The sequence below is a fragment of the Phyllobates terribilis genome, unplaced genomic scaffold, assembly GCF_046119375.1.
Source record: "Phyllobates terribilis strain yellow unplaced genomic scaffold, ASM4611937v1 Scaffold_11__3_contigs__length_659146591, whole genome shotgun sequence".
In the NCBI taxonomy this organism is placed as follows: domain Eukaryota; kingdom Metazoa; phylum Chordata; class Amphibia; order Anura; family Dendrobatidae; genus Phyllobates; species Phyllobates terribilis.
In genome coordinates this window covers 414536835-414550479 of record NW_027362771.1, presented here as the reverse complement: position 1 = coordinate 414550479, position 13645 = coordinate 414536835, and the positions used below count along the sequence as shown (strand labels likewise).

General features: G+C 43.1%; 1 protein-coding gene across 2 annotated transcripts in view; it reads right to left on the bottom strand.

Moving 5' to 3' along the window:
- SPPL2A (signal peptide peptidase like 2A) overlaps positions 1–13645 on the bottom strand; it is a 57898-nt gene that overhangs the window by 10860 nt on the left and 33393 nt on the right. For both annotated transcript variants that reach the window (XM_073653095.1, XM_073653096.1), the window contains one exon: positions 8202–8301. In XM_073653095.1, the coding sequence (XP_073509196.1) occupies positions 8202–8301 (100 nt within the window). The remainder of the gene's footprint in view (positions 1–8201; positions 8302–13645) is intronic.

Here is a 13645-nt window from a genome sequence, read left to right as displayed (position 1 = left end):
TGTCTCCATGGTAACAGACACAAACAAATCATGTGCAGTTAATGCTGCAGCCACACCACCTTAATTCAATGTTGTACATTGGTAAAAAGTATACGTTTTGGATGAAAGTTTGCAGTCATTCTATGTGACTGCAAACTTTTGAATCCTTTCAATCCTCAGAGAGTGTGCGCACTGCGCACTGTCAGGATTGTCCAGAGGTTACATAGTTCCATAGGTTGAAAAAATACACAGATCCACTAAGTTCAACATTCTCTATTGCAATTATTTATAACCCACAAGCCTTTCTTGCATTTTTGAGAGGAAATCATCCAGCCTTTTTTATAGGCTGTTATAGTGTCTGCCATTACTACCTCTTGTGTTGTGGAATGCCATAACTGTAAAGAACCTTTTCCTATTTAGCTGCAAGAATCGCCTTCCCTCCACACATAATAAATGTCCCATGGTCCTTAGTATGATCTTTGGAAGGAATAAGGAATAAGTCATGTGCCAGTCCTTTGTATTGACCACACATGTAATTATACATATCTTTTAATTAAATAAATTTTTATTGAACATATTCTGATCAAACAATATTACTCAGGCCATTAAATTACAATGAAAAGCATAACATACCCAAACAGACCCTCAATCCCCCCCCCCCTCCCCACCCCGACAGCATTCCCCTCCCCTCTGTTATATCTTAGAAACAAAGTAAATTTTCATTTACCCTTTATGGTAGAAACCCAGAAGTTCATTGTGCAAGTATTAGTTTATACAGTACGTTACAGGTTTGGAATCAATCCTCTCACATTCCCTTATATTGTATCCATGGCGCCCATATTTTCCCATATATATTCTGTTTCCCTCTTTTTTCATATATACCTCTTTCCAACTGTATAATGTACGCTACCCGATTAGAATATTCTTCACCCGAGGGGGGATCAACTCCAGTCCAATTTCTCGCTATTACTTTCCTGGCACAGTAAAGTAGCCTAGCAATGGCTATTTTAATATTTTTATCAGCTAAGATTTCTTGCACATAGCCCAACAAGCATGTAATAGGATCACCAGAGACACCGCATCCATACGCCCCTTCAATCATAGCGAGAACCCCAGACGAAAACATTAATAGTCTAGGGCATTCCCACATCATGTGGAATATACCCGCCTCCCCGTTTCCACATCTTGAGCACTCTGAGTTAACCCTCAGCCCCATTTTGTGCATTATTAGCGGTGACCTATAAACTCTATGAATTACATAAATGTGTGACAGTCTTGCAGGTTCGCTCATGGAAAGCTTAGGTATATACTCCAGGATATTTTCCCAAATATCTTCTCTTATGTATCCCACTTCCTCTTCCCAGATCTCAATGGAAACTCCAGGAGAAACTTATGCAGCAAATCTCTATACGTGCCCGAGATTACCCCCCTGGTACCCCCCTCCTGACAAATATAGTCCAATACTAGATCTGCTTCCACTACCAGTCGTTGTTTGGCTCTTTGGGATCTAATTGCATGTTTAACCTGCCCATAGTGATACCATTCTGTATTTGGCAGCAAGAATTCTCTCTGCAACTGCGAGAAAGGTTTAAGATCTTCCCCCTCCATTATTTGATACATATAATTTATTCCTCTACCTGTTCACTCTCTTATAGTGCCAATTTTTTGTATCTCCAGGAGATTGCTATTATTCCATATAGGTGTAAACTTGGTTAGTCCCCTAACCCCCCTCACCTTCTTTAGCGTGTTCCAGGTTTTATGTATGAGATCTACTGTAGGCATTTTTTCTCCCAGCCTTTTCATGTCACCTCCCTCCAGGCCCACCAGTAACAGTCTTTTCTCCATGGAGTGCTCCAACATTCTTTTAATAGATCCGCCAGACCCGGAACATGACCACCCTCTAAAATGCTGACTCTGAGCCGCCAGAAAATACATTTCTGGGTTCGGCAGCGCCAATCCGCCCTCATCTTTGGGTCTTTGAAGAATTTGTAGTCTTATTCTTGCCTGCTTCTTCCCCCATACCAGAGCTCTGATCATCACATTCAAAGACTTAAATCTCTTTTTGGATATCCACATAGGCGCATTATGTAAGACATACAACAGCTTGGGCATCAAGATCATTTTAAAAAGGTTCATCCTCCCTACCACCGTTATATGCAGCTTAGTCCAGATTTCTATTTTGGCTTTCAATTTTTTGAGTAATGGTGCTAAATTGATATTGAGGTAATCTGATACCGGTAAGGATACCTGTATCCCCAAGTATTTAAACTCTTCTTTACACTGCAATTTATTTGCTTCCTTTTCTCTATCTGTCCACTGCACCTCCCGATCCACTTTTAACAAAACTGATTTGGACCAGTTAATCTTCAGCCCCGATATCGCCCCGAACCTCTCGATTATCTGCATGGCACAACTCAATGACGCAGATGGATCACCCAGAAACAATAAGAGATCATCCGCATACAGAGCAATTTTTTCCTCCAATCTTCCATACTTGAACCCTTGGACCTCCCTCGTTTCCCTGATGACTGCAGCAAGAGGCTCGTGTTAGAACAGTCCTGTTAGTTTTTGCTATCTTGTGTTTTGCGGTCACGTGACCAGCTGCCTATATATTCCAGCTCCGCCCTCCTGGCTTTGCTGGACTTCAGTGATTTTTGCCTGTCTCTCTAGCCAGGTGCTTCGGTGCCCATCTCTGTCTAGTTGCTTGGTCCTTTGGGACCTCTAGTACTTTTTGTCAGTTTGTCTTTTTGCTCTGCAACAACTTCTGTTAGGAGGTGTCCCATTTTTGTCCCAGTCCTTAGTTCTTTTAGGGACCCCTCCCTTTATTCTATAGGTCTCCGTTCAGACTAGCCGAGGACGAAGGCGGGTCTGTTCACAAGGAACAGGCAGTCCGCTACATCGTAGGGATTCAGCTTAGTCTTACTGTAGGGACAGCTTTTCCCATTCTTTCCTTAGTTTATGTTGCAGATCATAACAGCTCGATTGCTATGGCATAGAGGAGCAGCGACAGTGGGCATCCCTGTCTGGTTCCCCTGCCCAGGTGGAACGAGGGGGAAATTGCTCCATTAACTCTAATTTTGGCCGTAGGTTGGGAATACAACAATTGTACCCACTCGATAAATTGTGGTCCAAAACCAAATTTTTTCATGACTCTCCACAAATATTCCCATTGTACACTATCAAACGCCTTTTGGGCATCCAGTGAGGCGATTACTCTGCGACCTGGGTTATCAGGCTGCAATTGGAGATTGAGATATAATCTTCTTACATTTACCACCGTAGATCTATTGGGCATGAATTCTGACTGATCCAGATGTATAAAGGAAGAAATGACCCCAGTCAACATATTAGCCAGGACTTTGGCCAGGATTTTTACATCCGCTGTTAATAATGAGATTGGTCTATATGATTCAGGTACTCTGGGGTCCTTCTCCTCCTTGGGAATCACCACTATCACCGCCTCCCTCATAGAAGCCGGCAGCAACCTTCTCTCATTTGCCTCCTCAAATACTTTCAAAAGTTTAGGAATCAAGAGTTCTGCAAATTGTTTGTATACTTCTGAAGGTAGACCATCCATTCCCAGGGCTTTCTCATTAGTCATGCCATGCAGAGCAATCTCCATCTCCTCCACAGTAATGGGGCAGTCCAACCTCTCTCTCTGCTCTCATTGTTTAGCTTAGGGAGCGACACTAAACCCACAAAATTATCAAATCTCCTTGTTTGCTACTGCCCCTTCCGAGGAGTAAAGTGTTTTATAAAAGTCCCTAAAGATTTTCAGTATCCCCTCCAACTCTGTAACGGTCCTCCCTTTATCATTCACCATTTCATAGATAAATGACTTACTTCTTTGTGCCGAGGCTATAACGGATAATAGATGTCCCACCTTCTCCCCCTCAGCATAGAAACTGGCTTTCTGGAACGCCTGTATTTTTGCCATTTTATCTAGTAAAATCTTATTTATCTTATCCTGCGCATTCCTAAGGCCACACTGTGCTTCAGGTGTATTGTTGTTTATAGCTTTTTCCTCCGCCCTTCCCAATGCTTCCAGACTTTCTGCTTCTTGTTTTTTAGTTTGTGATTTACATCTACAGATATCTCTAAATAAGAGCCCTCTAAGAAAGGTCTTCATTGCATCCCACTCAACTAATTTATCTGTACTACCGTCATTATGAATAAAATATTCTTCCACTTCTTCCTCTATCTTCTTGACACTAAGATGTTGTAACCAGACAGGATGCATTTTCCACCCTTCCCTAACTACTCCCCTCTGGGGCCCATACCTAATGGTTACCATAACTGGACTATGGTCGGAGATTACTCTAGGGAGATATTGTACCTCTCCTATCATAGCATCTGCCAAACCATCCGCTAACGCCAAATCTATGCGTGATAAGGTGCCATATGATGTAGAGTGGCATGAGTAGCACCGTTTTCCTGTATTCCTGACCCTCCATGTATCAATCAAACCAATTTCTTTAATAAAGTTACCAAAGACTATATTGGTGCTGTCTTGTACACCCAGTTGCCTCTTACTCCAGTCTCAAAAAGTGTCCATTACATTATTAAAGTCTCCTACCATCAGAAGCGGCATCACTCTTTCTCTTTCAGCATACTCCCGCATCATTCTAATTTTAGTGCTAGAATAAGGGGGGGGGGGGATGTAAAGTGCCACTATACACATCGGCCATCCAAAAAACATCCCTTTAACTGCCACCCCTTGCCCCTCTGGATCAATATAGATGTCAATTTCTTCAAAGGATGTGGATCTATTAATTAAAATTGACACTCCTCTAGCATAATTAGAGAAGGTAGAAAGATAAGCCCTCTGTATCCATCTTCTGTTTATAATACGAGTTGTTTCCTTTTGTAAATGGGTTTCCAAAAGGCATATCACCGAAGCTCCCCCGATCCTGCACACATTTAAATATTGTCGCCCTTCTGGTTTTCTCCGACAAGCCCCTAAAGTTCCAACTCATAACTCAAACTACCCATTATATGTAATTAGCAACATTTCTTTTATTTTACCATTTCTCTCCCCTGCTGTCGGTACCCTCCCCCCCCCCCCCCCTTGTATGCTCTCTAGGAGCTGTGGGTTCTCCACTCCTGGTCCAGACTTTCAGCTGAAGTCCTCCACTCCTAACCTCTTTTTAATACCGCAGCACATACCAAAAATGCCTCTCCTTTCACATTATTCCCCCTCCCCTTCCCGCCATGCCTTAGAATACTTTCCACAAAAAGTTAGAACTATGTACATTTCACAATGGTACAATATATCTGTGGTTTCAAATATTATTCGCCACCGCCCTGCCCTCCAACAAGGGCACATATCTGAGGTCCATATGCTTCTCAGCGACTCCTCCCTCCTTTGTCCAATATTTCCCCTTCTGAAAAAGAGAAAACCATGCCACAATAGACCAACAATAGGAATCAGATTAATCCCAAACCAAAAATGAATAAGGTAGAAAAAGGAGGTGAGGGGCGAAAAATAAAAGCCCCCCCTCCTACTCACTTGTCCAAGACTATATAAATGCTTGCATAGTGCGCTCTACAGGTGTCCCCTCCTCGAGCAAGCAATCCTAATTGCTAAATAGTCACTGCAAAGCAATAAAAAGTCAGTTTAACAAGGGTCCTCAGCCGACCGCTCCATTGAGGAGTATTTTAAATTCCATGGTAGTCTCTCAATCTTTGGCTTGTAGAAATTTCGCATTAATGTCAATCCATTCTGTGGCCTCCTCTGGCTTCACAAAAAAGAAAACTTTATCCATAGCTACCACTCGCAGTTTGGCAGGGAACAACATTGAGTATGTTGCACCCAGTTCTCTCAGGCGTCTTTTTACTCCTCCGAATTGCATTCGCTGCTTCTGGACAGCTACCGCGTAATCAGGGTATATGGCAATCCATTGGCCATTCATTTTAATCTCATCACACTCCCTTGCTTTGTGGATAATGATGTCCCTATCCCTATAGTGAAGTAGCCTTGCAATTATAACTCGCGGTCCTTTGCCCGGGGGTTGAGGCTGTGTCGGTACCATGTTGCCCGCTCCACAGCGTAAAAGTTAGTGAGAGAGTCTGCTCCAATCTGCTCTCTTAGCCACTTCCCAACAAATTCAGTGGGATCTCTTCCTTCAGACTTTTCCGGAAGTCTGACTATCCTAATATTGTTTCTTCTGGAGCGGTTCTCCAGATCGTCGTTTTTTGCCATAACTTCAGAAATTTGTTGTTTAAACTGTTTTTCAGACTTTGTGAGATTATTAATCCGATCCTCAGCCTCTCCCACTCTGGTTTCCACCTCTCCAGTCCTGGTATTGACCTTGTGCATATCTTTTTTTATGGTGGCCATTTCAGATTGTACACCCAGGACTTGCTGTGTTAAGGCCCCGTCACACTAAGCGACGCTACAGCGATCCCGACAACGATACGACCTGTCAGGGATCGTTGCAGCGTCACTATGTGGTCGCTGTTGAGATGTCAAACAGTCAGATCTTCCCGACGACGCAGCAGCGATGCAGCGACCAGTGACGATCTGTATAACGATGCACGCCTATGTGTTTCTGTGTCTGAGTCGTCAACAAGGTCGTTGGTAAGGTGTCAAACACACCGATGTATGCTACCCAGCGGGGCTTCAACGATCAAAGAAATGTCCAGACCATTCCGACACGACCAGCGATCTCAAAGCAGGGGCCTGGTCGCTGCTAAGTGTCAAACGTAGCGAGATCGCTACTGAGGTCGCTGTTGCGTCACAAAACTTGTGATTCAGCAACGATCTCGCTAGCGATCTCGTTTAGTGTGACGGGGGCTTTAATGTAGTTAGTGCCTGTTTACAGAAAGACACCACAGCAAACACATCCTTAATAGTGGGGTTCTCCTGTATGTCACACTCCTCCTGTGCTGCCACAGACATCATCTCCCCATCGGTGTTACTGCTCCCTGGGGACGTTCCTCCTTCCTCCTCAGCCTGTGGCGCCATCACTTCTTCCCCGTCCACCTCCTCCCCTCTATCTGATTCTTGCTGTTAGGTGCTCTCCACATTGCAGGCATACCTCTCCAGCTTTGCCGCTACATTCATGCGGCATTGGCAGGCTGAATTAGCTTTGGCCGCCTCCTCCCTCTTCTCGGCGCCATCTTGGGAGCTGCTTCCTTCTCCCCAGCCCGCGTCTTTCTGTCTCCGGTGGGTCATTCCGGCTCACCTCAACACTCCACGGCACTCCCGGTGATCCGCAGCTCTTCCCACACCTTCCGCCCAGCCTGGCGGTGGCGACGAATCATCCTAATTAGCTAGGTACTGGCGGGAGAGCGCAAAGACACGTCTTCTCACATTGCCTACCAGGCTCCGCCCCCTATGTAATTATACATATAAATGAGATCTCCTCTGAGCTATTTTGTTTCTAAGCTAAACAGGCCCAACTCTTACAATCTTTCATCATAGAAGAGGCCTTCTATCCCATGTACTAATGTAGCTGAAGTGAATTGAGCAAGGCCAAGCACGGCACGTCTAGTCGGCATGTGACCACTTGTACGCAAGCACATACTTGTGGTCATGTGACCACCACTCTTGCCGCCTGACAGCAGTTTCATGCTGCCCGAACCACAGGCAGCACAGTTCGTTATTGCATCGCTGTATGTTTTAATCTGAAATTATCTTACGTTTTAGAGAACCCATACTTTGAAAAGGCAACCAGGGACTGTGTGACTGATGACTAGTCCGAGGCAAATCCTTGGTGGTTTCTCCCCAACCCACTCCCCTAGACTAACAGTATGTGTGTGTATAGTGAGACACCCGTCAGCCTAGGGAAGCAGCCGTCAGGTCTATACGTTTTATCGAAATGTGCCACCAACACAAGCTGTCCAGAACACTGAAGACCAACTGAAAGGTGTTAGCAGACAATGGGGGCTAAAAAATAACTCATAGGGAATGCTGTTAAGAGTCATAATACATTGTACCACTCCCAGGTTTACATAAGAATAGCTTTTTATTAATAATAGGGAATGACATGTATATGGCTTCTTATGGGTTCTGTTAATCTAAACTGAAATTATGTACATGTGCCACATCGGAGGTGACAACGGGCATGTAAGAGGTTTATAAGTAACGTATGTGTGTGGTGTTGGACACAGGAGCACCAAAACACTATCAAATGTATCAGGAGAATCTTCAAAACTATTTCTTATAAAAAAAAAAAAAATACATTATTGTATATATTGACTTTTTTTTCCCCACTTACCGGGTACAATGATATCTCCAAAGCCCAACAATGAAAAAGGCATCACACATAATTTTACAGCAGAATACTCCAGCCTAGGTACCCTAATAACTACAGGTAACTGGAAGACAAGAAAAGGACAAGCATGTTTGAAAGTGTGATATTAAAGCTGGCCAAAGATATAAAGAAAGCCAACATAATCGGCAATCCGAACACATGTCAGAAAGGTGCGTAAATCATCATATTATAGGGGATCTGAGTTACAGAAGCTGTATGGAGGCAATTATAAAAGGGACAGATACTGAGAATAATTAATCACTATCCTGAACATTGAAATTGCAACTAAAAATAAAAAGTAAGGGAATTATGTAAAAGACACAAGATTCATAGATATTTTAATGATCTGGAAATGATTTAAAAATGTTAAACAGAACAATGAATAAATCGAGATGGTTTTGAAAATGAAGTATAAATGGCAAGCAAAAATAAAAAATTTTTTTTTTTAGTACTCTCTTTCTCAGTCGCTTCACTGGGGACACAGGAACCATGGGTTTATATGTTGCCACCTGGAGGCTGACACTAAGAATACATCTTAGAAAATAAAGCTTTCTGCTCCCTACCAGGCTACACCTGGGAAGCTGACACCCAGTTATTCAGTTAGTGCAAAAGCAGTAAGAGAAGCAAAACCAAGACCACCTTCCTCCCATCCCCCAAACGAGAAAGGGTGCTGTATCCCCCAATGGAGGCTACGAGAAAAAAGTTTTATGCGACTGTCAAAAATCCTTATTTCTTGGTTGCTTCCTTGAGGGACCTAGGAACCATGGGACGTCCTAAAGCTGTCCCTGAGGTGGGAAAGCTAATACCAGTACTGCAGAAGGAAGAATAGCAATCCCTCATGTTACTACTCGAACAACTGCCGCTTGTAGTATCCTTCTAATAAAAGGTAAGAGCTTCACAAAGATGGGGACAGAAGGCCAAGTAACAGCTCTATGGAATAGAAGAATAGATGCCTGGCGGCATAAGACTCAGGAGACTTCTACCCCACGAGGGAATAAAGCCATGTCCTGGCAGGGGCGCCCTAGCTTTACCAAACCTTCTGCATTTGCAGATTGTTGTCTTGGTGTCAGCCTCTAGGTGGCAAATATAATCCATGATTCCACACCATAATCCCAAAAGTAGTACCGGTATGATGTTCCTTTGTGAAGGTTTCTACAAGGACATTATGCACTACTCTCATAGTAGTGAGCATATCGGCGACATCATTGGTGAGCAACTGCAAAAGGAGCTGGCAGCAGCAGATCTTGATGATTTGCGTGCCTAAGTGCAATCAGTATGGCAGAACATTCCTCATAAAACCATTAATAACCTTACTAATAACATGCCAAGGCACATAAGGGTGTGTATTTCTGTGTGTGAAGCTCATACGCTGTAGTAATTTAATCGAGATGTGCTTAAAATCTTGTTTCCATTTTTTTGACAATTTGCATATCAATAACACGTCTGCACATCCTGCGATTTACATCATTACAGCTTTTCCTTCTTGGTGTTGTAATTTCAATTTGAGGAGAGTATTTCGTTAGTGACTTGTGAAGTGGGCCTTTTCAAGGAGCAGCAGTGGTAGTCTTAAGCCTTAGGCCATGTGCCCACGTAGCGTTTTTGTAGCGTTTTTACGGCAGCGAAAACGCTTGTAAAACCATCTGCCATGCAAAGCAATGTGAATTTGGATGTGCTTTGCACATGATGCGCTAATTAGCGCGCCGAATTCGCATTGCGTTGCAAAACGCAGCATGACCATTTCTACCGCGATTACGCGGCAAATTCGCGGCCATTGAGGAACATTGAAACGCAGCAAACCCGCAGGTATATGTGGATTTGCCGCGTTTCAATTAAATTCAATGGCCGTGAATTTGCAGCGTAATCGCGGTGCGTGCGGTACCCAGGATGAAGAGGAGACTACAACTCCTCTTCATCCCGGCTACCACGCGGTGAAAAAAAGAAAAATAAAAAAAAACCTGTATATTCACCTCTCCGGTGGCCCCCAGTGTGCTCCCGGCGGCATCCTCTCTTCTTGGCGTCCCGCGGTGTACTTGCAGGACCTGCGCTGATGTCATTTAGTCAGGTGATGATCGCGTGACCATCAGCTGACTAAATGACGTCACCACAGGTCCTTCAAGTACACAGCGGGACGCCACGGAGAGAGGATTGCCGCCGGAGAGGTGTGTATACAGGTTTTTTTTTTATTTTTAACTTTTTAATTCTTTTTTTTTTTTTACTATAGATGCAGCATTTATAGCATCTAAATTGGTCACACAATATAAATCCATGCCGGTTGCATGGATTTACATTGTGTGACCAACTTGTCAAGCACTTTTCAGGTGATGCTCAAAATCGCTTGGAAAAGCGCTTGACAAACCGCATGCGGAAAAGCTGAAAAAACGCTTCTCTCTGGCAGAAAAAACGCATGTAAATCTGCATGCGTTTTTTTCTGCCAGAGAGAGGCAAAAACGCTCTGCATCAAATCTGCTACGTGGGCACATAGCCTTAACCCTCCCTTGGAGGCTGTAACCAGCCATATTCCTTTGCAAGAGGAAATTGAAAATGACAATAAGTTAATGAGATAATGTTTTGATGTCTATCACCAATGTTGGGGGACACAAAAGCATTGTCACAGTGCAAACATGCAAAGTGACCATACATGCTGATAAGATTTCTTAGGCCACGTTCACACGTTCATTATTTGGTCAGTATTTAGTAAGCCAAAACCAGGAGTGGGTGATAAATACAGAAGTGGTGATGTGTTTCTATTATACTTTTCCTCTGATTGTTCCCCTCCTGGTTTTGGCTTACAAATACTGATGTAAAATAATGACCAAATACTGACCGTGTGAACGTGGCCTTAATAACACACTACGCACAACAAATTTGTAACAGTGCAGAGGAGGCCGAATCCTACTTCAGGTCACTAATCACTGCATCTGCAGTCATTTCATAGATGAGAGGGCTATCCGTAGGGACCAAAGCCTGAGCGAACGAGGGGCCAGTGACTTAAATTTTAAGAGGTATTCCTATGTGTTTTTATGGATAAAATTTCAAACTGTTTGAAAAAAGCAAAGGAACTTTGCAATTTACTTTTCATTTATCAAGAACGGAGGGATTTTTAATTTTAATGTTTATGGCTTATTGCCTATGGAATCAGCCACCGCTGCAGTCAAACCAGTGGTGGTCTAACACGTGCTCTTCTCTATATAGCTTGTAAGCACGACTCTGAACTGGTCGGGATAGTTGGAGCATATTGTTATCTCCCAATCTAGACAGGTACTGCGCTCCTGCAGAGACTATGCTACTCCATGTAGCTACATCAGAGAGCGCAGTTAGAGACAACCCCTTTAATGGTACAAAATGGGACTGAGTCAGGGAATCCAACAAGTGACTCCAGGAAAGAGTTATTTTTAGGTAAAACTTTATTCCAGCCATAAAAATACCTGTTTCAACTGACACATGAAAACATAATGGTATTTTCTATGTAGGGAAAAAGGGGAAATGATCAGAGTACTTTATACCACGCTGAGTGATAACAGGAGGACGCTACAGCTGAACATTGTGCTCGACACGTAGAGAAAATCGGTCACCAAGTTTTTGCTATATAATGTGAGCGCACCATGATATGGGAGGGTAGAGACCTTGATTCCAGTGATGCTTCACTTACTGGTCTGCTTGCTGTCATTTTGATACCATCACAGTTTTATCTGCTGCATATCTAAGCAGTGCTCAGAATGCTGAGCCCTGTATAACCCTGCCCACACCACTGATTGGCTGCTCTCTGTGTGCACTGTGCATAAGCAGAATGTGCTTCCAACAAGTGGTGGGGGTGGGGTTACACAGAGCAGGAGGACTACAAGACACCTAGTCCTCTAATGATAATCTCCTACTAATAAAACAATGAATTTAGTTAAAATCACATCACACAGCTTGATAAGTGACACATCACTGAAATTGGGCTCTCAACCCCTACATTATGCTGATCTCAGATTACATAGCAAAATCCTGCTGACAGATTCCCTTTACTACATCAGCCCACTGCTATGATAGCCAACTACTCAGACAATGTTACAATTTACTAATATGTATAGCACAACTGCCTTATAGCCATGGCAGGTGAGAAATCTCAGTACATAACCAATACATCATAGAAAACAGGTATACAATAAAAACTGGAATGACAAGAAGTGCAATAGGGTCATATCCGGATTACAAAGGAAAAAGGTAAAACGGGATTTGCTCACCTGGTGGGACTGTGACAGTCACAACCCCTTAGGCAGCTTGTCTGAAAACGGCTGCTGCAGATCCACCAAAAGATAATGTACAAACTTGGAGGTAAAGTGGATGTAAACTGGCGCTGTCGAGGATCCAATATACGATATGGATGTGGTTTTATTTGTCAACGCATTTCAAAGTAATAATACCTCTTCATCAGGACAAACCACAATGATCGTATCGTATATTGGATCCTCGACAGCGCCGGTATACATCCACTTTACCTCCAAGTTTGTACCCTATCACAGAGAACAGAATTATCAGGGAGCTTTGACTTTGGAATTTCTTTTCTAGATTACTACACATGGCTTGTGATCAATCTCCATTATGTTATATGGTAATAAATTGCACCACAAGCATATCACAGTGGACTATATTGGCTAACTCGAGTTTAAAACACAATAATGATACTTTTTTTTTTTTCTTTATAGCTGTATCCGCAAATAGTTTTCCCAATCCCTTGGGGGGGGGGGGGGTTCTGTTATAGCAGGTGGAATTTCCTGTGACCTTCTCTGCAAATGTAGCCACATGTAATCAAACAGTAGTCACCCCCACACGTCATCAAGTAGTCCCTAAAGATGCTAGAATTTACTCACAAGAACATCAAGAAAAGAATGAAACTTAAGTCTGCAAAAGCATGGAATAATAATAATTCAAAGGGTGGGGGGAAATGAGGAGGCGAGTATCTGCTTTGTTAGGTTATATTATTTCCTGCTATTAAAATACAGAAATCTGGTGTCTGTGATAACCCCTTTATGCCAGCATGGTTAACCTTCCTGAAGTTTGGACCGTAACTGGATTTCATATATGTATAGCCTGAATTTTGCATACTATTACAAACTGGATTAAGATGCTATGAATCAGGGAACTGATATTACAAGATAAATGTACAATTAAAGTGGTTAATCACGCTTTCTTTAGGCATCTGCAACTAATACAAGCCCTAAATACCCAGCTCCCAGACATTGGAAATTCTCTCATATCCTCATACTCCCTGATTGGGATTAGAAGGAGCCAGGGACCCAAAGGGCTGATCTCCTTTTTATACCCCCAGTTATTAAGCAGGTGATGCTCCTCTTCGCCATTGTTGGTTGAGGCCAAATGGAGGAAAGTAATACCCTCCCTATCAGAGGAGGATTGGAGCGAGGCCT